This window comes from Bos taurus, chromosome 4 (genome assembly GCF_002263795.3).
Source record: "Bos taurus isolate L1 Dominette 01449 registration number 42190680 breed Hereford chromosome 4, ARS-UCD2.0, whole genome shotgun sequence".
Classification (NCBI taxonomy): Eukaryota; Metazoa; Chordata; class Mammalia; order Artiodactyla; family Bovidae; genus Bos; species Bos taurus.
In genome coordinates, this window is record NC_037331.1 from 72035769 (window position 1) to 72061758 (window position 25990).

The window sequence follows — 25990 nt, forward strand, 5'->3', positions numbered from 1 at the left end:
AATTACAAAGTTTAGAAAATAAAAAAACTAAGGATTTTAATTTAACTATTTTGAATGAAATGTTTGTTCAAACCCTCAATAACATCTTAACATTTTTAAGTAGCCTGAAAAGGTTAAATTATTATAAATTCAAAATAGCTACTGTACTTTAAGGTTTTGACTAACATGAAAATAGCCTCATTTGTTAGGAGAGAGAAAAAAGTTTATATAAAGTAATAAACCATAAATTTTGGTAAAAGTAATATAAGGTACTGTCACATTTAAATAAGGCAACATTCAAAAGACATTTTTACATAGAAAAAATGTAAGTAATTTGAGGAAAAATAAACTATTATTATGTTTAAATAATTAACACACAAAAGACATATTTGGATGCTGGTTTTAATTTCCCCAGTAGTGTTCATGAAGGTTTCATAGTTGATGGCAATGGTGCTTTTCCTTTCTGCTTAGCAGCCTTTTCCATTTTTATCTGAAAATTTAAAATATTTGTTGATATAATAATTTGTAAAACATCCTAAAGAAAAAAAAAGTGGTACATACCTCATTTGGATTCATGTCTTATTTATCACAGCCATTTTACACAGTTATTTAGCAGTTCTTAAGCTGCTAAATACTAAAGCCACAACCTGATTGTTGAAAGGACCTAATTGAATTTTTAAAATATAGTTTGTTGGGGTATGCAAGCTCCCAATCCCTCTTGCTCCTCTTTTTCTTCTCTTTATCTCAGAGCAAGGGCAGACTTCAGCAACACCTTAGAGACAGAGAGAGTGGGCCAGAGAGCGGGGAAGAGGCTGAGAGTCTCACTTACACACACACATAAACACATATACACACAGAGCTCAGCACACAAGAGAGACTTGAGGAGTGCTGACTGAACAGAGGACTCACACAATGAGCACAAAAGCAAGAACCCTGCAGAGAGGGGTCCTATCAAGGGCTCTGTGTGTGCGTGAAACATTGTCAAAGATGGACAAAATTTTCTAATTACAAACATAATCAAGTATGGTTGGATTTCAACTTTACCAAAGCATTTTAACAACATAACATATAATGAATATTGATTTGGAGAAATGATTATTTTTAATTGCCTCTAAAATTAAAAAAGAAAAAAAAAAAAAAAGCTTGAATGCCTAACCTTAGATCCAGCCTGTGCACATTCCCTACAGCATTACAGGAGACACCTAATCCAGTTGGATTACCCCTGGAACACATACTGCTTAAAGGACGGTTTCCTACAATTTTGATTTCTGCATTTCAACAGTTACCTTCCAGAAGGCTGTCTTTCTCCACTGTAACTGAAACAAAGAAGAAGCTTGCATACCCTAAGAAGCAGCCTTCTGATCTTTTAGAAACACAGTCTTTCCTGGGTGGTGGGGGAGGGGGGGTGGGGGGTGGGGTGAGGGGGTGGTGGAAAGACTCCAAAGAACACAAAACACGTCGTCTTCTTACTGCTACTAATGCTCACATACACCAATTCCCATAGGCAGCACCACTGCCTTGCCCCTGCAGGAGAAGGGAAGAGAAATTATGGGGCTGGGTGGGTGGAGGCAGGGCCTCTTATCTTCTAATGTGACAGGAATAATACCAAGAAAGCAGAAGAGATCTAGTAAAATCAGTCTACCCAATCTCACCAACTTACAAATAACTTCCAAATTATAAAACTGAATGACTCCCACCTCAGTCTCTTTCCCATTTTTTCCCCTTTCTCTCTCCTCTTTCAGTTGGTTGGGAACCTCATTTATACATACACGTAGGACTTCTCTGGTGGTCTAGTGGTTAAGACTCCACATTTCCACTGCAGATGACACAGGTTCAACCCCTGATCAGAGAACCAAAATCCTGCATGCCACACAGCACAACCAAAAATAAATATTGTACACTCATATCACACTTATACTCTGTACCAGTAGTCAACAGGCCACCTGTAGGTCCCTCAAAGAACACTCCATTCTAAGACAAAGATTATAAGCCTTAGAATCAGACAGAAAGTACTTGAATTCCCTGTGTGTGTATTAGTCGCTTTGTGTCCAACTCTTTGCGACCCCATGGACTGTAGCCTGCCAGGCTCTTCTTTCCATGGAATTTTCCAGGCAAGAATATTGGAGTGGGCTGCCATCTCCTTCTCTAGGGAATCATCCTGATCCAGGCATTGAACCTGGGTCTTCTGCACTGCAGGCAGATTCTTTACCATCAGAGCTATAGGGAAGTCCCTTAAGTAGTGATTAACCACCTGAGGCAAGTTATTTAGCTAACAGCTTTGTAATTTCTAGAAAAGGCATAGTAATAGGTACTATGTAAGGGGTTGTTCCAAAGGTTTAAATAAGATCATATATATATATATAAATCTAGGTACTTAATAACCACTCAATAAATGCTAGAATCTGTCTGTAATGCAGGAGACCCCAGTTCAATTCCTGGGTAGGGAAGGTCTGCTGGAGAAGGGATAGGATACAACCCACTCCAGTACTCTTGCCTGGAAAGTCCAGTGGACGGAGGAACTTGGTGGGCTGCAGTCCATGGGGTTGCGAAGAGTCGGTCACGAATGAGCAACTTCACTTCCACTTTTCACTTTCATGCATTGGAGAAGGAAATGGCAACCCACTCCAGTGTTCTTGCCTGGAGAATCCCAGGGACGGCGGAGCCTGGTGGGCTGCTGTCTATGGGGTCACACAGAGTCGGACATGACTGAAGCGACTTAGCAGCAGCAGCAGCAGCAACCCAATCCAGTGTTCTTGGACTACCCTTGTTGCTTAGCTGGTAAAGAATCTGCCTGCAATGTGGGAGACCTGGCTTCAATCCCTGGGGTGGGAAGATCCCCAGGAGAAGGTAAAGGCTACCCATTCCAGTATTCTAGCCTGGAGAATTCCATGGACTGTGGTGTCCGTGGGGTTGCAAAGAGTCAGACACAACTGAGCAACTTTCACTCACCCCTCTCATTTAGGGTCAAGTGTTAGATTTGTAGTACCATCAAAAAGGGCTTCCCTGTTGGCTCAGGTGGTAAAGAGTCTGCCTGCAATACAGGAGACCTAGGTTCGATTCCTGGGTTGGGAAGATCCCACAGAGAATGGAATGGCTACCCACTTCAGTATTTTTGCCTGGAGAATCCCATGGTCAGAGGAGACAATCCATGAGATCACACAGAGTCAGACATGACTGAGTGACTAACACTTTCACACAACATCAAAAAGATCAAAGATGCTAAACATGCAAACAAAAGCCAAAGCAGTGTTTGCTCATTTCAAACGCTACTTAGCAAATGTGTGTGTGTGCTCAGTTGTGTCTGAATCTTTGTGACTTGTGGACTGTAGCCCGCCAGGCTCCTCCGTTCATGGAAGTTTCCAGGCAAGAATACTGGAGCAGGCTGCCATCTCCTTCTCCAAGGGATCTTTTCAACCCAAGGGCTGAAGCCAGGTCTCCTGCACCTTCTGCATTGTCAGGCAGATGCTCCCTGGGAAGCCCCCCTAGCAAATAGATTCCCCTAATACAGTGTCCAAATGGCAAAACACCTCTTTTTGCTCCCTTTAAAAAAATTTTTCTGGCATTAACACAGTATCCTGCAACTAGTTGACCTTTAATAATTGTTTCCTTAATACAATTCTCCTTTTATAGGGAAAAGAGACCAAACAAGTTGACCTGATATATAAAACAAGCTAAGAAGCAACTCTTCAATAAGATGTAGACGTAGTTAGTAAGCTATTTTACCACAAAAGCTTCAATTATCAAAACCAACTTTTCCCCACACCCAATGATACCAATTAGCAAAAAGCAAAACCAGATTTGGATATTACTGCTTTCTAAAGGCAGCCCTGAACCCATCAGATTCAGCTTCCTAATTGTCCTTTTCCCTCAATGGTGCTTGTCTTAAGTTTTTTGGAGTTTAAGACAAACATTAATGATGTGAATGGTACAGGTCAGCTGAGAGAAAGTTGTTACGTTTGAGTTTCTTAGTTTTTTTTTTTTTTTTTTTAAGTTTCTTAGTTTTTACACTCCATTCATCACACAGGCTAAAGAGTCATAATAAAACTACAACCAATAAATCCATAAATTCTAGGTCTGAATGGGCCAAGGATATCCCCTGAAATATTCACAGATAAGAACTCCCCCATTTACCTTGCCACAAGCAAATACCATTCACATGTTTTCAAGGCAGTCAACACTGCCCAAGTTCCTGGAGGAGGGAAAGAAGGAATTTAGAACCCTGCCCCTCATAAGCTTATGAGGAAACACTAAAGCTCAGTTGTGTCTGTGTTTTCCAAGAACACTGATTTGATTAAATCCTTGATGATGCTGCAATAATAGTCTCTCCTTTTCTCACTCTGACCATTTCATCTTTCCCCCTGAGATTCTATCACCACTTCTTTTGCTTAGATCAGTGTTTTCCAAAAGAACTTTCTGTGCTGCCCAATAAGGTATATACTCTCTGCGACCCCATGGACTGTAGCCTGCCAGGCTCCTCCGTCCAAAGGATTTCCCAGACAAGAATACTGGAGTGGGTTGCCATTTCCTTCTCCAGGAGATCTTCCCAACCCAGGGATGGAACCTGTGTCTCCTGCATTGGCAGGTGGATTCTTTACTGCTGAGCCACCGGAGATGCCTATATATATATTATATATATAATAATATATATCTTAATAATATATATTATAATATAAATTATACATATATATATATGGGCATCCCCGGTGGCTCAGATGGTAAAGCATCCTCCTGTAATGCGGGAGACACAGGTTCCATCCCTGGGTTGGGAAGATCCCCTGGAGAAGGAAATGGCAACCCACTCCAGTACTCTTGCCTGGAAAATTCCATGGACAAAGCAGCCTGGTAGGCTACAGTCCGTGGGGTCGCAAAGAGTCAGATACAACTGAGCAACTTCACTAGTTCACTGGATATCTCATTTCAGTTCAGTTCAGTTCACTCAATTGTCTGAGTCATTGCCAACCCCGTGGACTGCAGCACGCCAGGCTTCTCTGTCCATCACCAACTCCCAGAGTTTACTCAAACTCAAGTTCATCAAGTTGGTAATGCCATCCAATGATCTCATCCTCTGTCATCCCCTTCTTCTCCTGCCTTCAATCCCTCCCAGCATCAGGGTCTTTTCCAATCAGTCAGTTCTTTGCATCAGGTGGCCAAAGTATTGGAGTTTCAGCTTCAGTATCAGTCCTTTCAATGAATATTCAGGACTGATTTCCTTTAGGATTGACTGGTTTAATCTCCTTTCAGTCCAAGGAACTCTCCAACACCACAGTTCAAAAGCATCAATTCTTCAGTGCTCAGCCTTCTTTATGGTCCAACTCTCACATCCATACATGACTACTGGAAAAACCATAGCTTTGACTAGACTATCCTTTGTTGGAAAGTGATGTTTCTGCTTTTTAATATGCTGTCTAGATATATATGCTTAATGTCTTTACATAATTGGAATTATTTGTACATTTTGGTGTATTTATTTTTACTTAGAAGTAGCCCTTAGAAACTTCCATGTCAGGACAAAATAGATTCTGATGTAAAGTCAGATAAAAAAGGATACTTGCTACTTAATTAAAAATTTCATTTTTTTAATGTTGAGGTTTAAGCCAGCTTTTTCACTTTCCTCTTTCACTTTCTTCAAGAGGCTCTTTAGTTCCTCTTTGCTTTCTGCCATAAGGGTGGTGTCATCTGCACATCTGAGGTTATTGATATTTCTCCTGGCAATCTTGATTCCAGCTTATGCTTCATCCAGTCTGGCATTTCACATGATATACTCTGCATATAAGTTAAATAAGCAAGATGACAAAATACAGCCTTGACATACTCCTTTCCCAGTTTGGAATCAGTCTGTTGTTCCATGTCTGGTTCTTAATGTTGCTTCTTGACCTGCATACAGATTTCTCAGCAGTCAAGTAAGATGGTCTGGTATTCTCTTTAAGGATTTTCCAGTTTGTCGTGATTCACACAGTCAAAGGTTTTAGTGTAGTCAATGAAGCAGAAATAGATGTTTTTCTGGAATTCTCTTGCTTTTTCTATGATCCAACAGATGTTGGCAATTTGATCTCTGGTTCCTGTCTTTTCTAAATCTAGTTTAAACACCTGGAAGTTAGTTCAAATACTGTTGAAGCCTAGCTTGGAAAATTTTGAACATTACTTTGCTAGCCTGTGAGATGAGTACAATTGTGTGGTAGTTTAAACATTCTTTGGCATTGCCCTTCTTTGGGATTGGAATGAAAACTGACCTTTTCCAGTCCTGTGGCCACTGCTGAGTTTTCCAAATTTGCTGGCATACTGAGTGCAGCACTTTCACAGCACTGTCTTTTAGTATCTGAAATAGCTCAGCTGGAATTCCATCACTGCCACTAGCTTTGTTCATAGTGATGCTTCCTAAGACCCACTTGATTTCGCATTCCAGGATGTCTGGCTCTAGGTGACTGATCACACCATTGTGGTATGTGGGCCATTAATATCATTTTTAGCAGAGCTGTTTCTCTCTGAATTATTCTAAATAAGCCTCAAGGCCTAACACCAGCTATAAGTAAAGATTTTAATGATGACCCACAATCAATATATAATTGCCCTACAGTGTCTCTGTTACAAGTAAATGCTTAATGTAAGCAGATTTTCCAACAGACTTACCCTCTCCTGGTATCGTCTTTCAAAGAAAGCCATATCGTCCTCTTCTGGTTTCCTTAAGGAAGAAACTTGACTACTTGTACCTACTAACAAGGAAAATCAAATCTCAGTACAAACCCTTGAAAAATATGGGTTTGAACTGGGTGGATCCACTTGGGTAATTTTCAATAAATACCTACTACAGTACTATACGACACTAGGTTGGTTGTATGCCCAGATGTGGAGGAATTGCGGATATAGAAGGCCAACTATACACTTACACAAGGATTTTCAGCTGCACAGGGGTTGGGGCCCCTAATTCTGCTGTGCTGTTCAAGGGCCAACTGTAATAAGTAACATTTGATATAATTATAAATTCTTAAATAAAAAATAGAAAGAAAAAAAAACTTTCCTCCTACCAAGTGATTTTACTTTTCAAACCAGAAATTATCTAAATGAATCACTGATTCTATTCCCTCTTTTTCAGAAAGCATCATAAGACAAAAGTAATGTTTGAGGGGGCAGGGGGGAGGGACAGGATTGGGAGTTTGGGGTTGTTAGACACAAACTTATTACATTCAGATGAAAAAAAAAAATAAGGTCCTACTGCATAGCACAGGGAACTATTTCAATATCCTGTGAGAAACTATAATGGAAATAAAATATTAAAAAGAATGTATGTATGTGTTTTTAAAAAAGTAATGTTCATCGGTAAACATTCTCCAGATATTCAAGTGGACTGTAGCCCAGCTAAGCTTCTCTGTCTATGGAATTCTCCAGGCAAGAATACTGGAGTAGGTAGCCATTCACTTCTCCAGGGGATCTTCTCAACCCAAGGACTGAACCTGGGTCTCTTGCATGGCAGGCAAATTTGTTACCATCTGAGCTACCAGGGAAGCACTATTAAATAACACCATATAGCTATTTCACATCAGTGCTCAGTTTTCTTCAACTACATTTTACATTTTATAACTAAAAACTGATGTAACCCTACAACAGATAATGCACAGAAGTAACAGTTGAAGGTTTGTGCTATGGTCTGAATGTATGTGCCCCCCACCACCAAAAGGCATATGTTGAAATCCTAATGCCCAGTGTGATGATCTTAGGAAGTGGGCCCTTTGGGAGGTTCTTAGGTTATGAAGGTGGAGCCCTCATGAATGGGATTAGTGTTCTTATAAAAGAGACGCCAAAGAGACTTCTCAACCCTTCTACCATGTGAGGACACAAGAGGGCAGTGCATGTGAATCAGGAAGAGGCCTTCACCAGAACACCACCATGCGGCACCCTTATCTGGACTTCCCCACCTCCAGAACTGAGAAGTAAGCTTTTGTTGTTTATAAGCCACCCAATCTATGGCATTTTGTTACAGCTACCTGAATGGACTAGACAGTTTGCATAGGCAACCATAAGTGATGCTAATATCTGCTTTCAAATTTTTCACAACTGAAATAATTTTTTAACCATCTCCAACTAACTATACCTTAACTAAAAAAAAAAAAGACACAATTATGTCATTTTGTTTTAGTTTTAATTTCTTCTGTCTACATTTTATAATTTCTTCATTGTGTGTTGTTTTGTAAGCAGCCTTAAAATTCTTTGTGGAAAGGCTGTATGAAAATAAAAGGAAAATTCTTATTTAAAAATACTTTTAAATAGTAAGTACCTCATAAATCATATAGTCCTTCATTGTTTTTATTCTTATTTACAATAAAGAAAATGCAATAAAGTGCTTAAAAATAAGTTCCATTCATTTTTATGTGTAATTTAGGAATAATAAAACCTTGCTAACCTATAATTATCACTGGATTACATCTTACTTGGGAGAACCTAAAGTATCAAGGATCAAGGCAATTAGTCCACTAGAGGGTGCTCTTATTCAGACATCAAAGCAATTACATGAACCAGAGTAAGGTTTTAAAGCTCCAAACTATAGTATTATCAGAATCTTCATAATTTAGCAGTTTTTCCAAGTTAAAAATTAAGTTTATTGTTTTTTCTTAGTGCGTGGGTAATAGGAAAGAAAAATGATAATCAAATTATGGTAATATTGGGGGAAAAACAGTAATCTGGAAAATATATCAATTTACATTCTTATTTACTAACACCAAAAATATTTTTCAGTTTAATTTCATTACCACCTGTTAGCGTTTCTGGAGAAGAGCTAGATGATGCTTGAAATGCCTTTAGAAATGGGTGGTCCATGGCCATAACTGGAGAGTCTAAAAATTCAGCTGATGGTGCACCTGAGGACAAAAATGTGAAGAATGAAAACTAAATCTCTGTTAGGATACAAAGAAGTTATTTCAAAAGTGAAATAAATTAGAACCCCAGTAGAATCATTAGAAAAATCCTTTCTGTAAAAAGAAATTTTTTTTAGATTTTTATCTGCCATATAAAGTAGAGTCAAATGGGTAAAAGCATTTCTGCATTTCTGAGAGATCTTTTTCACAGAAAAAAAATTACACAAAAACATAACTATACATGAGCAAATAAGTATAAAAGCTTAACACAGTCAAAAAACATAATAAAAAGTGAGACATTCAGAGAAAAAAAAGCCTCTAGTTGCAGAGGGCTGAATAAACGTATTTTTCCTCTACTCCTCACTGGGAAACCATCTAAAGACAAGGAATGCAAAAATAAAGAAAACTTATTCAATAAAACGAGGAAACGTCCACAACCCTAAACCACAACCTACAAAGACCTACTGCTAAATACACTACTTCTGGACCAAAGGAAGGAAACTGCAGAGAGAAGTGGTAGGTGCTCTACTTCATAAATGTCACCCTTCACCTACATGCCTGTCCCCTTCCACGGGTAAAGGAGAGGAAATAAACTTTTAGTCCCATTTGCTTTTCAAACCGAATCCTTTCCTATAAAGTGAACAGTGTGCTGTTCAGGACAACTGCCCAGGCCTTCAGATTCCTGCTCCCTTCTTTCCCAGCTCCTCCCTCTTGTGACCTGTGGGAAGATCCGACAAGGGGGCTCAGGTCCAGCCAGGTCCCTGTGTGTCCTCTGGTTGCTATGTGCACTACTGATGTCAGGTGCTAAAGGCTGGCCTTAAGTTGGAATTTAATCTCTCAGCTTCTCAGGGCCTGGTAGCCTAACACTGTCGCACAGGAAGCCTCCCAGACCTCTCAGATGCCTCTCTTTTTCTACCGATTTCCCCAGAGCTCAGGAGACCCACATCGAGCTCTGCTCTGCTGTCACCTTTGCCCTTTGGTATGACAGATGTCATGGCAGGCCTGCTGCCTCACAGCTCTGCTGCCTTCCAAGCACCCACTATGAGCTGGGAATCACAGCCTCCTTCAGCCTCACAAAGGAACCAAATTCCAGCAGGAGGTTCTCTCTACCCAGGACTGTACATGGCTAGTAGGGCAGACTTCTCTCTGCTCCAGCTCCCCTACATATAAAATCAGGACAAAAACATGTTATGTTTTTTCTTCTCATTCTCACCTCTCTTTACACCCACCATCCCTCAGGAGTCAAAAGGGGGAGGTTTCCTTTCTTTCTATTATAAAGATGCTTAAGTGATAAAAGACCAATAGTCACAAAAAGGCAAAGATGTTGGCTACTACCACTATTACTTAGCAGTGTTCATAAAGTACCGGCCATTTTGTTTAATCAAAAATAAAAGAGTCATAAATATTGGAAAGGAAGAGGCAAAAATATCATTACAGTTGACCTTTGAACTATGCAAGGGTTAAGGGTACTAATCCTTTACATGCAGTCAAAATCTGCATATAACTTTATAGTCAGTCTTCTGTATCTCCAGTTCCACAGATTCAACCAATTGCAGATCATGTAGTACTGTGGTGTTTACTATTGAAAACAATCCACATATAAGTGGACCCTCATAGTTCAAACCCCTGTTGTTCAAGGGTCAATAATATTTGCAAAATCAACTAAAAATTTACATTCAAAATTCTAAGATTAAGTAATAATGACTGGTAACAAAAGCTGCCTAAAATATTTCCTTTTTTTAAATAATCAGCTAGAAAATACAAAGGAAGGGAAAAACTCATGTATCATAGCTACAAAAAATGATGAAATACCTAGAAATAAAATTAAGAATTGTGTAGGACTTTTATGCAGATAACTTGAGAATTCCATGTAATTATACAGAAGACAACAAAGAAATGAAGACTCAATATTTTAAAACAGTATGTTTCCTATATTAATCTAAACATTCAACTAATAGAATTTTTTCAAAAATAATATCAAAGTTCTGAAAAAACTGAAAGGAAAGAACAGGTCAGGAAAATTCTAAAGTAATAAAATGAAGTCATACGTAGTAATTTACTATAAAGCTGTAGTTATGGAAACAATAGAGTAGTTGCACAGAAATAGACAACAATGAGGCAGACTAATGAGACCAGAACAATTTCTGGGTTGAGCTCAACCCTACCACTTACTTGTTGAATAACACAGAATAGATGTTTTACTATTCTGCACTGATTTTCCTTGTCTGTAAAAAGGATTAATAATAGCACCTCACTCAGAATAGTTATGAGGATTAAATGAGGTAATAGACATAAAGAGGCTGGACCAAACCCTGGCAGTACAAAGCCATAATTATCAGTAACATCACTACCATCATTTTTTGTTTGCCACTGATAATTGGGTTTTCTGTAACAGACGCATGAGCCTAATACAATCATGTATCCATAAAAACTGAAAAGAATTTATTTATGGAATTTAACAAGCTAGTTGTAAAATAACCAAGAGAAGAAAATACATAAATATGTCAAGGCAATCTTGAAAAAAGAACACAAACAGAAAGAATTTAACCAACTATCAAAACACACTATGAAGAAGAATAATTAAAAATATGAAATATTTGCACAAAATAGATAAATAAGCCAATGCCATAAAATAAGTATGATGGAATATAGTAAAGATAAAGTTTCAAATTATTTGGGAAAAAATGTTTTTGGATAACTTGTCATCAATTTGGACAAAAACTGAAGTTATACACACCTTACTCTTTCACGAAAAATAAATTCCAGATACAAGAGAAAGCTAAACATAAAAACAAAAGAAAAATTAGGCATTAAAGTAAAATGAAATAAGTTGGAATGGAATTTTAAAAAATTAAATAAAGTGAAGGAAAGCATATTTATAAAATGAGAGTAGGGTAAGGCCTGCCTCCAACGTTTAAAAACCGTAAAACCACAACAAAATCTCAAAAGACAAATGATGTATTGGAAGAAAAAACATCCAAAATAAATACAAAGGATTAGTATACAGCATATATGTATAAGAAGACTTCCTATAAATCAATGGGAAAATATAAAACATAAAAATGAGTGAAGCATATGAACAGACAACTCACAGAAAGTAAAATGGCCACTGAATATAAGGAGACTCCCCTCTCACTAATAACCAGGGAAATCAACCGACTGAAACAATGACAGTATTTTCACACATCAGACTGGCAATAAAACTCAGGGTAATGACATCAATGATCAGTATAAATGTTTGGAAATAGGTAAACTACAACATCACTAGAGTAAGTATAAACAAGGACAGCATTTTTGAAGGGCAATTCAACAGAATGAATGTATTAAAATTTCACATATGCAGACACTTCAACCCAAGAATTTCACTTCTCTCCATCTACCTTAGACTCAAATTTACATAGTACACAAGGAAGCAAGTTCAAAAGCAAAAATGAGTAAATAAATAAAATGGAAATAATCTAAATAACCATGAACAAGGAAAACGTTTAGATAAACTGCTATGTGTGTGTGTATATATATATATATACACACACATCTACAAATTGATGTACACATATACAAATATATATGTGTGTGTGTGTATATGTGTGTGTGTATATATACACACACATATACACACACATACATACATATATATGGGTTTCCCCTGGTGGCTCAGATGGTAATGAATCCATCTGTCTGCAATGCGGGAGACCCGGGTTCTATCCCTGGATTAGGAAGATCCCCTGGAGGAGGGCATGGCAACCCACTCCAGTATTCTTGCCTGGAGAATCCCCACTGACGGAGGAGCCTGGTGGGCTACAGTCCACGGGGTTGCAAAGAGTCATACACGACTGAGCAACTAAGCACAGTTTATATATATATACACATAAAATGTGGAATACTATGAAGCAATTACAAAAAACAAGAGATTTGTATGTCCTGGTATAATAATGCTTTGAAAAAAATTTTTTAAGTTAAAAATAGTAAACTATAAAAAAATGTATGCTAAAAAGAATAATACAAATCAACTGATGTCAGCAAATTACCCTCTATTAAAGAATCTTCCTGGTGGCTCAGATGGTAAAGTGTCTGCCTGCAATGTGGGAGACCCGGGTTCAATTCCTGGGTCGGGAAGATCCCCTGCAGAAGGAAATGGCACCCCACTCCAGCACTCTTGCCTGGATAATCCCATGGACGGAGGAGCCTGATAGGCTACAGTCTATGGGGTCGACTGAGCGACTTCACTTTCACGAAAGAATCTGGGGTTAAGAGAAATGTTCCAGAGGGATTTGACTTCATCTCTATTATTTGAATCTTTTATAACAAGAAAATATTCACTTATGTTTACATAATTTTTATAATAAAACCAAAAAGCCACATAAACAGAAGTATTTACAGTAGATACTTACAAAAGAGACTCACAGACTTAAGAGAATGAACGTATGGTTGCAAAGGGGAAGGATGTGGGGAAGGGATAGTTGGGGAGTTTGGGATGGACATGTACTGCTGCTGCTGCTAAGTCACTTCAGTCGTGTCCGACTCTGTGTGACCCCATAGACGGCAGCCACCAGGCTCCCCCATCCCTGGGATTCTCCAGGCAAGAACACTGGAGTGGGTTGCCACTGGAGTGGGTTTTCCAATGCAGGAAAGTGAAAAGTGAAAGTGAAGTCGCTCAGTCATGTCTGACTCTTCTCGACCCTATGGACTGCAGCCTACCAGGCTCCTCCGTCCATGGGATTTTCCAAGCAAGAGTACTGGAGTGGGGTGCCATTGCCTTCTCCGATGGACATGTACACACTGCTCTATTTAAAATGGATAACCAACAAGGACCTACTATATAGCACATGGAACTTTGCTCAATGTTATATGGCAGCCTTGACAGGAGGGGAGTTTGGGGGAGTATGGATACACATATATGTATGGCTGAGTCCCTTTGCAGTTCACCTGAAACTATCACATACACACATGCATGTGTATACGTACACATGTACAAAAGCCTATGTTTCCAAAATGAGGTAGTTATAATGGTGAAACTTACATACAATAGGGTAACAGGTAAACTGTATCACATCAAATAAAATAAATATTATTTCACTATTACAAACAATGAAGCTGTGAGTCGGGATAATCTAAATACCATGAACAAGGATCTTTCCTCTTATGTTTTTTAATTTTCCTTTAATAATCAAACATTGCATATGACAATAAAACATTTAAAAAAAATAAAAATAAAATGAGATAATTTTTTTGAAAATAACATAAATAACTTAAAGTGCAAAACAAATATAAGGCTTCAGTATTGTTAGCACACATAAAAGCAAAATGACAAGCTCACAGTTCATATATCATCACTTACCAATTCCACTGTCATCTAATCGTATGTAGCCTTCTGCCAGCGAGCTGAAGCCAGTTAATCCTCCCATTGCTGCATAAGGAACGTCCTGCCCCACTGGTTTTCCCTGAGCCAGTCTTTCTTGCTTAGTTTCCACTACTGTGTCATGGGCATATGCAGGCTGACCACAAGCACAAGTAAAGCAACTATGAAATCCCGAACACTTAGAACCTGAATCAAAATGTAAAAGGAGTTCAATGTTTTCAAATATAGGTAATTAGTTATATGCCCTCTAAACTAACTTAGCTTGGCCCAAACCACTTGAATTCTGGATCTTTCATACACTGTCCTCTGACGCCAGTGCTTACCTCTACCCCTGAACTCCTTTCCTCCAGCCACTGCTCTTATTTCTAAAAGATGCTAAAGCATAAGGGAGTATGCAACAACAGCAACAAAAAATTGGAAAAACTAACTAGGACTAAAGGATACTGGGCTAAAAACACTGGAGAGCTAGGAAGTGAAGGCCCTCTCCTCAAATACTGAGTTAAAAGCAGGTGCGGGGGGACAACCCAGTAGTGAAGAAATAATGTGGAAACATGTCCCTGAGTCAATTCCCCATAAAAGCCATAATGGAAGGCTAACTCACAGATACAGAAAGGACACAATGGAATATTGTTTAACGATAAAAAAGGAAAGAAGTAATGATGTGTGCTACAGCATGGATGAATCATAAAAACATTATACTAAGTGAAAGATGCTAGTCAGGAAAGACCACATACTCTATGATTCCACTTACATGAAATGCTTAGAATAGGTAAATCCATAGAGATAGAAAGTAGGTTACTGGCTGTCTAGAGTTGAGGGGTAAGAGGAATAAGGAATGATTGATACGGATATGAAATTTCTTTTGGGGGTGATGAAAATATTCTAAAATTTATCGTGGTGATGGTGAACAACTTTGAATATAAAAGCCATTGAACTGTACCCTTCAACTGTGTATGAATTTTTTAGCATGTTACTTATATCTTAATGAAATCACTATATATAAAAATACAAACCATATTGAAATACAGTCCAGAATATACCATTACAAAACCCTTAAACATTCACACTTTTGACAAATATGTACAGAAACCAAAGCACATAATAAATAAGTTTTATTCAAATACTTCCATACTTAGTGAAACAATTTATGTCTGCCATTGTCAATAAAAATGTTTTATAATATATTTAATCATAAGATTTCAATTCAAGATACTACAAAGAGAACTGGGAAAACTATCTCCTGAAGAAAAATACTGGAGCTAATTTTAAAAATATTCTACCTATTTCAAAGGGTTTTTATAAGGATAATCAAGGGACAGAGCATATGAAACGGTGGCTGGGATTTGGGTACAGGTATTGAGATACAGTAGCTCAGTGGGTCGGAGAAGGCAATGGCACCCCACTCCAGTACTCTTGCCTGGAAAATCCCATGGATGGAGGAGCCTGGTAGGCTGCAGTCCATGGGGTCGCTAAGAGTCGGACACGACTGAAGCAACTTAGCAGCAGCAGCAGCAGCTCAGTGGGTAAAGAATCTGCCTTTAAGGCAGGAGATGGGAGTTCAATTCCTGGCTCGGGAAGATTCCCTGGAGGAGGGCATGGCAACCCACTCCAGTATTCTTGCCTGAAGAATGCCATGGACAGAGAAGCCAAGCAGGTTACAGTCCATAGTGTCGCAAAGAGTCCGACATGACTGAAGGGGCTGAGCACAGCATAAGCACGTTGAGATAAGGGTGCTATTGCCTACAAAATGTTAAAACCATCAAGCTACATTTTGTTTTTCCCATCAAACCATGTTTTATACAGTAACATAATAATCTGCAAGTGAATCATAAAAAATTTTTAGACCTGTAAACTCCTTTTTAAGGGTGATTATTCTGTAAATGGAATTCAGTTGGTAGAACATCCAGAATTTGAAATTTTGAATTAGATCGTATCTAGTAATTCTTTAAAATCTATTACTACTACTTAACCTTATTCAAATTACATGAGATTAGAGATTAAGGTCGATGACTAAAAGCATATGAACAACCAAGTTTTTCCACAAACTTTTAGAGTACGTGTTCATCAAATCATTCCCAGTTGTCCAATGTGACTGTAGCTGAATGAAATTGGCACAGAAACACATCAAACATTCAGTAAGGGGATAAAAGCATTCTGTTTATATGTTGATCATAATGTAACTCACAGGCATTGCATACAAAGCCCGGCGCTGCACTGTGTTGATCGGCAAAGTGCTTACATCTGCAGCGAATGGGCTGTGTGCCGTTCAGAGGCACGTAGACGTAAGCCCGGCAAGGGCAGCCCCTCACTTGGCAAGGCAGACTGATGGGGCGCTGCGGGGGAATCGTTTCAAAGTCAGTTTTATGTTGCTTATACCTAAGAGAAATGAAAGGGATGAAATAATAGCACAATGCAGATACTGCCAGAAATTACAACTGGTATTCTCTTACAGGCAAAATGACTCTTTCTCATTTTTATTTTTTGTTCATTGCTCTTGTTAGTAAGGTGTAAATACACTCCCCTAAAATGCAGTACTTGTCAGTTACGTTGCTTTGGTCAGAGAAAATCTTCACCCATCTAAATTTTTAATCAAGGAGAATTTTCACAGCAACAAAGATATAGCATATAATTCTCTTAAAATACTATTACAGATTCTTTAATATAGAAACACAACCCACAAGTATGAAGAAAAGCTCATGAAATTCTCTTTATCAAAGTGTATTATTTACATTTATTTTCACAGGTCTGCTATTTAAAATTGAAATAAGTTCAATAAACACATATTAATATAATTTATTTTAATATACTTACACTTTAAACTTCAAAATAAATTATTAACACCATTAAAAGCCAAAACTCTTTGCTAAAATGCTGTACGTAATTTTCTCAGACCACTGGCTTCCTTCTCATTAGATGATACTCAGTAAAATCATATTAAATTTATTACTCTCAATATTATACTAGGTAACATAAGTTAAAATAATAATAACATACCTTTTTCACTTAGCAAAGAGAGTCAAAGTTTTTTTAAAAACTGTACATATTTCACAACACTGTAAAGAGTGTTATCAAAGAACCAATCCCATTTAATAGGGTTTCAAGAAACAGAAAAAGATCCATCCATTAAGCCAGATGGTTCATTTTTGAAATAAATAAACCCTAAGAAAATTATTCCATGTATATAAAGAGCTCTGTGCATAAGGGTAGTATTAGCAACAGTACTTTAAATAGTGATGTACACAACACAAACTAATAATAAAGGAATGGATAAGTATATTACAAGAAAACAGTTTTCTAACTCTAACAGTGAAAACATTTCTTCAAATAATATCTTTTACAGACCATAATACTATATAAAATAGATAACACAGAACTGGCTAACACTAGGTAAAGAGCCATAAGTGGAGTCTGTCCTTCCCCTTAGCTGCCCCTCCAGCTGGTGAGCCCCTGAAATTCTGTGGGAGCTCTGGGGAAAACATGGCAAACACAACTGGATTAGCTGGAGTATCAAGGAGGTATTAAAAATCTTGTGTGCAATTACTATGAACAGTGCGGAAACACTTCCATGATTCTGTCATGAAAAACTACTTCAATATTTATACACACGTATAATTAACAACTAAGGCTGTATATTGGCACCCTGCTTATTTAACTTACATGCAGAATACACCATGAGAAATGCTCGACTTGATGAAGCACAAGCTGGAATCAAGATTGCTGGGAGAAATATCAACAACCTCATATATGCAGATGACACCACACTTATGACAGAAAGCAATGAAGAACTAAAGAGCCTCGTGATGAAAGTGAAAGAGGAGAGTGAAAAAGTTGGCTTAAAACTCAACAGTCAGAAAACTAAGATCATGGCATCTGGTCTCATCACTTCATGGCAAATAGATGGGGAAACAGTGACAGACTTTATTTTCTTGAGCTCCAAAATCACTGCAGATGGTGATTGCAGCCAAGAAATTAAAAGATACTTGCTCCTTGCAAGAAAAGTTATGACCAACCTAGACAGCATATTAAAAAGCAGAGACATTACTTTGCCAACAAAGGTCCGTCCAGTCAAAGCTATGATTTTTCCAGTAGTCATGTATGGATATGAGAATTGGACTGTGAAGAAAGCTGAGTGCCGAAGAACTGATGTTTTTGAACCGTGGTGTTGGAGAAGACGCTTGAGTGTCCCTTGGACTACAGGGAGATCAAACCAGTCCATCCTGAAGGAAATCAGTCCTGAATATTCATTGGAAGGACTGATGCTGTGAAGCTGAAACTCCAATACTTTGGCCACCTGATGCAAAGAACTGACTCATTTGAAAAGACCCTGATACTGGGAAAGATTGAAGGCGTGAGGAGAAGGGGATGACAAAGGATGAGATAGTTGGATGGCATCACCAACTCAATGGAAATGAGTTTGAGTAGACTCCGGGAGTTGGTGATGGACAGGAAGGCCTGGTGTGCTGTAGTCCATGGGGTCGCAAAGAGTCGGACACAACTGAGTGACTGAACTGAACTGAACTGAACTGAAGTATGTAAATAAAAAAAGTACATACACATGTTAAAACTTAACAGCATCTGGCTTTAGGTGGTGTCTTCTTTCTGCATTTCTTTGTATTCTTCATTTCCATGTTTCCAATGTTTTCACTTTTCTTTTATACTTTTTAAAAAATATTTATTTTTAATTGGAGGATAATTGCTTTACAATACTATGCTGGTTTCTGCCATGTATAAGCATGAATCAACCATATGTATTCATATGTCCCCTTCCACTTGAACCTCCTTCCCACCTCCCAAGTTTCACTTTTATAATAGGGAAAAATTAATTTAGACAGAGATCTCACTGAGCAACTGGTACTAAAGAAGTTTTTCCATCCAAGTGGGGTTGGGTCAATTTTGAAGTTCAATTCTATGCTGTACCATTATAGATATGTATATGTACATATGTACATATGTTGGGTCAATTTTGAAGTTCAATTCTATGCTGTACCATTATAGATATGTATATAGATATGTATATGTACATAGATATGAGACTGGCACTAAACGTACATAAGAATAAATGATAAAACTAACATAAGTTTACCAGAAAACAGTGGAAGAGTTAGTCTCTCAGTTATGTCCAAGTTTTTGCGACCCCACGGATTCTAGCCCACCAGGCTCTTCTGCCCATGGAATTCTCCAGGCAAGAATACTGGGTAGCCATTCCCTTTTCCAGGGGACCTTCCCAACACAGGGATCAAACCCAGGTCTCCTGTATTGCAGGTGGATTCTTTACCACTTTCACGTCAATGGAAGTTTACCAAAGCTCTCTTCAATTCTGAACAATATCAACATAACCCTCATCCTCTGTTCCTCCAGTGTTTTTAGTTGGGGTTGCTAAATAAATTTCAAGTCAATCTACACACCACATGACTCATCCTAGCAACTGCCTAACAACCTCTGGCAAATCTTGAGTGTGTAAACAGCAACTGCACAAAGACTATGTCAGAAAGGAGCCCCAGAAACGATCAGAACAGGGAGGCTCTCCCGTGGCTCCTCTGGAATAGAAAGCTAAAGTTTTTACCTAAAACCACATAATAGTTTCTGTGATTTTTCCAAGAAGCAGCTTTGTCCTTTTAAGCTTTACAACTACGATCTGTAGCAGTGATAAAATTTAAAGTAGAAAATGACAAACACAGCCAAATGCAAATCTCAAGTGCAGGTAACACACATCAATGGCTGCAGCCTCATGTATTTCCTTTTCTTGCGTGCTTGTATTTTTGTTTAAAGAAAGATATACATATACATACACACACACACACACACAGCGTTGATTGACCCTTGAACAATATAGGTTTAAAGTGTAGATTTTTTTCAATAAATACACAGTAGGCCCTCAGTGTTTATGGGTTCCACATCTGTGCTTAAACTAACCACATATCATGTTCCAAGGATCATGTTTATGATCCAAGGTTGGCTGAATCCACATCTGCAAACAGAAGGGCCCAGCTGTGGGGCACCAGCATCCCCAGGTTTTGGTATCCACGGTGGGTCTTGGAACTAGTCCTCTGTGTGTGTATAAATAAAAGAGAAAGGTATTCATATAAAACATTTCTTAACATATAAAAAGAGACTAGTAAATGTGAGGGAAAATGCTTCTATTTGTAGATTGGTAAACTTTTTAGTGTGGATCAGCTCAAGCAACTTTAAAATCAGTTTAGGGAACACTACTCAGTACTCTACAGTGACGTAAATGGGAAGGAAATCCAAAAAAAGAGAGGATATACATATATCCTGATTCACTTTGCTACATAGCAGAAACTAAAATGGGCTTCACTGGTGGCTCAGACAGTAATGAATCCACCTACAAAGCAGGAGACCTGGGTTCGAGCCCTGGGTCAGGAAGGTCCCCTGGAGAAGTGAATGGCAATCCACTCCAGTATTCTCATCTGGAGAATTCCATGGACAGAGGAGTCTGATGGGCTACAGTTCATGGGGTTGCAAAGAGTCTGACATGACAGAGTAACTATCACTTTTCAGAAACTAACACAATATTGTAAAGCAAATATACTCCAATAAAAACGAATTTTAAAACACATTTGACAAAAATAAATAAACAAAATAAAATCAGTTCTGCAATCTGATGACCCGTTCTCTACTACCTTGTCCAGTGGTGGGAGAGGCAGAGTGAGTGTGCTCCCCTGCCAAACTAAAAAACCCCTAGCAAAGCCTGGAGGCACCAATATCTTTCTTATCAATGCTAAGAGGAAAGATGCTTAAGGTGATGGGACTCCATAATGAGTTCTAACAAAATACAGCAGAAAAAAGGTAAAATACAGCCCCCAAAACCTTAGATAATTTCTGCCATATTATATAAACACCTGTTTTCAAATATTTCTCAATTATCATCAATAGTGTTATTTATAGAAGGAAGATATGCCCTGCTACGGTTTTATGTTTCCTAATCACCAGAAAACTTAGCAATAAAATATCTTACCTATGTGTACAAAAACACAGTGTCTCTGGACCCACAAGTTTACAATCCATTCCCGTGGGTGACTGCCAACTCACATACAATCTGTTCTGTAAACGCATAGGTAAGACTTTTCTTTTGTATTCTTCATATTCCTCAGGAGTAAAAAGTTTCCCTCCGTCATCCTCACCAACAATTCTACAACAAAAGATACTTCTCTTAAGCCATGTGTATTTCTTTTCTGGGTTAAAAATAATAAACTCTAAAATTAAATTATACTTGTATAGTCAAATGTATAGTCAGAAGAAAGACTGCTTTGACTTTATTTTGTTACATTAGGCTCATATTAATAGCAAAATTACACACAATAGTAATAAAGTTTTTGCTTCCCATAAGAAAAAGGATTATAAATAATACCGTCAATGAATTCATAACATCCGACTTCACAGATCCAGGTTTATCACTGGAGAATTACCACATATTCATCTCAATTTCTCCTTTGATTCTGAAGTAAACATGCTCATTTTTCACATTAAAGTTGGAGACTAAACTGCTAAAAATTCTAATATTTTCCTCCTTTAAATATACTTTGCCCCCAAAACAAAATAGTACAAAAATCATCCATGCTGAAGACAACATGATTAATGTCCATACCTGACTCCAAACCCTGGCCAGAAGTTTAAACTATGATAGAACCCACAAACACCCTTAGATCTGCACCACTTCATACCTAACATATGCTTTGAGTAATCAGGCATATCATTTTCTAATTCTGGAAGTAAGACCTCAAATTTTTATGGGAAAAATTAAGCTACTGCTATTTCTTAATTTCTTAGGAAATTAAGAATTGTCCTCCTTGTTAAAAAGGAAGCATAATCAAAAGCATGTGGTCAAAACTGAAGAAATTTCTCACTGAACATACTCCCTTTAAAAGTCACAGAAAGTGTTATTTGCAGAATGCTACATAATTTTTAGTGCAGTCAGTGCCTTTTCTCACTTTCAAGCCTTTAGCTATGGTAGATAAAATAAAAACCAATTCAGAAGCTATGAAATCAGCACAACTTTCTTCCTTAAATAATTAAGGTACATACTAATAAATAAATAATAAAACTAAGGGCATTTTATTCTGAGCTAAGTTTTGGGCTATTTCACCTTTTTACAGCTATTAAGAAGTACATCAACAGCTACTGAAAAGACCTTAAGATCAATGCAGACTTTTAAAGAAAGAGATTAATTATATATAGTTCTAAACCAGTGTTGCTCAAACTTTATTTACAGAATCCCCAGGAGATCTAGTTCAAATGCAGATTCAGATTAATATGTCTCAATGGGCCTGGCAATGCTCCCCAACAACGCTTACACTGCTGGTCCATGATGGCTACACTACGAGCAGCAAGGCTCTAACTTCTACAGAGAACCATTTCAAGTAGTTTATGTTTGGAAAATAATTTCGCCCCAGGCCCCAACATTTCATAGGCCAGCAATGAGACTACAACTGAAGGCCCACATTCCACATACCTAAACATCTAAGTATCTGAGGTGTCCAGTCAACATCAGGACCCAGCATAGTGCTCCTAGGGAAAAGGCCTGGAGAACTGGAGGCGAAAGGAGCAGCTCTGCCCTAGGTAAGCTCGGTATAAGCTGTTAGGGACTTTTGGCCTTATGTGAACCTAAAAGGGAATGGGACCTGACCCATCAAGCTTCTCATCCTCATTTTTTCTGGCTCAGAATTACTAGATATTTCTGGACGTCACTCAGAAGTATACCACCTAGACAGTTCGAGGGAAGAGCAGTCAGATAGCAATCCCTTTACCCAAGGGATTTGGCGGGACCACCTTGAGATGGAGCAACCCCTGTGGCTCAGGTTTCAAGCTGCACCTGTTTCCCACTGAGGCAGTGATCATCTGACTTCACCTTTACACACACACACACACACACACACCTGCCTCTCACACAGTTTCCCAACTGTCAAAAATCTTTCTTGGGAGACCTTAAAAAAAAAAAAGAACACATTCTTGCAGGTACACCAGCCTTTGTCAGGGCCCCAGGCAGTGAGTCACTACCAAAAGCCCTAGGGGCGGCTGCGCTTCCAGTTCCCGGGTAAGAGTTTCTCTAGAACCAGTCAGTCAGTCTCCTAAAACCAGCACCTCGTGGTCCGGGGTACGTTTGGAAGTTCAAGTCCCACCCTATTACAAAGTGAACATGCAAACCTGATGTCTGCTTTTACAGGCCAGGTGTACTCAACGTGTGATCTACAAGGGCAGTTAAGAAAAGAACAATGGACCTTTGCGTAAATCTGGAGTTAATAATTCTTTCTCAAAGGGATCAGAGCCGGAGATCTTTTAAATTGCCTCGGAAGAGACTTACTAGAATAGAACTGCGTGTCATCACAGTACTAGAAATAAGAAGCCTGCAATCAAAGTAAGCCACCTCCACCAGCCCGGGAACGGGATTCCGGGAACCAAGGCCAACCAGCGCCTGTCCCCTGCCCGCGCCTCCAGCACCCCTCCCGCGAAGGGGATCGGACCGGCCTCCTGGCTCCGCAGAGGCTCTGCCTCACCTCCGGTACTCCAAGTACTCGTCCACTGCCGCCGCGCCGCCAGGAGGTAACGTCAGCCGCTCCATGGCGGGCGGGGAACCGGGAGGCACCGGCTCCAGCCGCCCTACGCACGTGAGCCGAGCCGGGAGCAGCCAAAACCTGCCCCGCCCCGCCCCGCCCGGCCGCGCCCCCTCTCGCCCGCTCCGCTATTGGCCCGGCAGGACGACCGCGGTGACTGCGCAGAGCTCGCGCTTCCACCTGGCTGGCCACTCCCGGCACTAGAAACTCGCTCTCCACGCTGAACCCCGGGGCTGTAGGGATGCTGTTTACCGCACTCCGCAAACCCTGCCCGTCTCCTTCTTCCTGGTCTGTTAGGTCTCCTTGTAGTAAATAAAATAATGAGTGACGATGGAGTGCAGTGTCTTGCATGTAATGGATGCACAGAATGGGCGTATTTCTTTTACAGCACTTTTCGCTGGTTCTGAGAAGGTTTTGGATAGTTTGAGAGCTCTAAGCGCTATAATTGCCAGCTGTGTTTTCAGATTTGGCATTAAAAGCACTGTGACGTAGAAAATCAGATAGTCTTGAGTGTCTGTGTTCAGTTTGAGTGTCACTATAGCAACATGTTCTTCAAAAAAAGTGAGTAGCAGATTTAAGAGGTAACAGGAGAAACTAGGATTAAAACAAAACCAAAAACCTTTGGAAATATTCTCCACAAAATCCATTTTAAAGTTGAATTACCAGAGATTGGTAATATGTCCAGAATTTGGTTTAGTTACCCGGAAAAGAGGTAGGAAATCCATTATTATTCAGGAATCAAACTCTGAGGCTCCCTAGAGACCAGGGTGAAAGTGAAAGTGAAAGTCGCTCAGTCTTGTCCGACTCTTTGCGACCTCATGAAATTCTCCAGGCCAGAATACTGGAGTGGGTAGCCGTTCCCTTCTCCAGGGGATCTTTCCAACCAGGGATCGAGCCCAGGTCTTCCGCGTTGCAGGCGGATTCTTTATCAGCTGACCTACCAGGGAATCGGGTTGAGCACCTTCTATCAAGTGTCAGGGAGGGAAAATCCAGTTTAAAAAAAAATTGTTGAACTTTAATACTTTATTTCAAAAATAAAGTCTTTTATTTTTGAGACCCATTGTTGAGTCTCAATCCCAACAATGACACCTTCACTGCTCTTTGTTAATAACCCTTCTATCAGTGTTCGCTCCCAACTCAATCTTAACCAATAAACTCTGAAGTCTCTCCCAGCCACATTATAAACACATTTTAAAGTTAAAAAGCTTTCAACCCTCAGGTCAAGGAGTGATCCTGAAATGGGGCTATTTTAGGGGAAGGAGCACTGCTCAACACACCTATGGGCTGCTGCTGCCTTTTATCTTGTTTTGAACTCCTAGCTCTGCTTTTAGGCAGCAGCTAAACTAGCAAAGATAAATAACATAAAGTGCTAGGCTATGTGAACTTACAGAAAAAGTGGCAAGGGAGTGTCTGCGCAGTCAAGTACAATTTAATGCATCTAGAGGGAAATAATTAAAGTAGGCTTAGTGCAATCCTGAATCCTTACAGGAAGCTGCTGGAGCAGTAAACTCTCTGATCAAAGAAGTCAACAAGAATATTAGGAATGACAAATAAAACTACAGAACAAAATGCAAAATATTATCATATCCTTGGAGAAAACTGATACCTTTGCTAATTAGAATATTATATATGGTTTTGACCTCTGGTTTAATTTTTTAAAGTATAATTGAACTATAATTTATCCCCAAAGGTATCCAAATTGATCCAGGAAATATGATGGACAGAGGGACATGAGAGAGAGAAGCTTGCCTTGGCAAGTATTAGACATTTTACATATTTAGTTCTCATAAAATGAGATAGGAAATATCAGCATTTTGCAGTGATGTATTGGAGAAGGCAATGGCACCCCACTCCAATACTCTTGCCCGGAAAATCCCATGGATGGAGGAGCCTGGAAGGCTGCAGTCCATGGGGTCGCTAAGAGTCAGACACGACTGAGCGACTTCACTTTCACTTTTCACTTTCATGCATTGGAGAAGGAAATGGCAACCCACTCCTGTGTTCTTGCCTGGAGAATCCCAGGGACGGGGGAGCCTGGTGGGCTGTCGTCTATGGGGTTGCATAGAGTCAGACACGACTGAAGCAACTTAGTAGTAGTAGTATAAGTTAATATAAGTTTTTTTCTGAAAATAACAATAATCTAACAGAAGCTTAATTAAACATAAGGGTTTTGTCTTTGTTACTCTGAAGAATTGTTGGGGTAAGTGATTGCTGGCATTTGCTCAGGACATTTTCCC

At 39.1% G+C, this 25990-nt stretch overlaps 2 protein-coding genes across 8 annotated transcripts in view; both read right to left on the reverse strand.

The window, feature by feature from the left end:
- The window catches only part of STK31 (serine/threonine kinase 31), an 85410-nt gene extending 76600 nt beyond the window's left edge, over positions 1–8810 (reverse strand). The window contains exon 1 of one of the 2 annotated variants that reach the window (XM_059885905.1): positions 8724–8810. The gene's annotated coding sequence lies outside the window, so the exon portion shown is untranslated. Of the gene's footprint in view, positions 1–6606; positions 6687–8723 lie in introns of those variants that run through there. The other variant, XM_059885906.1, reaches the window with a different exon arrangement.
- On the reverse strand, positions 366–24236 carry FAM221A (family with sequence similarity 221 member A). 6 transcript variants are annotated; one of them, XM_005205515.5, is made up of 8 exons: positions 23697–23780; positions 21161–21334; positions 16370–16560; positions 14164–14370; positions 8724–8828; positions 6607–6689; positions 4111–4168; positions 366–469 (listed from the first exon to the last, which is right to left on the reverse strand). In XM_005205515.5, the coding sequence occupies exons 1-7, from the start codon at positions 23759–23761 to the stop codon at positions 4151–4153; spliced, it is 843 nt and encodes a 280-aa protein (XP_005205572.1). In that variant the 5' UTR covers positions 23762–23780; the 3' UTR covers positions 366–469; positions 4111–4150. The 6 variants fall into 6 exon arrangements, with proteins under 6 accessions (XP_005205572.1, XP_059741425.1, XP_005205570.1 ...); XM_059885442.1 differs by lacking the exons at positions 4111–4168; positions 23697–23780 and adding an exon at positions 24006–24236; XM_005205513.5 differs by lacking the exon at positions 4111–4168 and having other exon boundaries at positions 6607–6686.
- Between the last annotated feature and the right edge of the window lie 1754 nt (positions 24237–25990).

Excerpts from the sequence above, each read along its gene's own strand:
- FAM221A (XM_005205512.5), bottom strand. The coding sequence starts at position 23,761 with ATGGAGCGGCTGACGTTACCTCCTGGCGGCGCGGCGGCAGTGGACGAG. Across the intron at positions 16,561-21,160 it reads CTGTGTTTTTGTACACATAG|GTATAAGCAACATAAAACTG; the intron begins GTAAGATATTTT and ends CATTTCTCTTAG. Across the intron at positions 8,829-14,163 it reads ATTAGATGACAGTGGAATTG|GTGCACCATCAGCTGAATTT; the intron begins GTAAGTGATGAT and ends TTTTGTCCTCAG.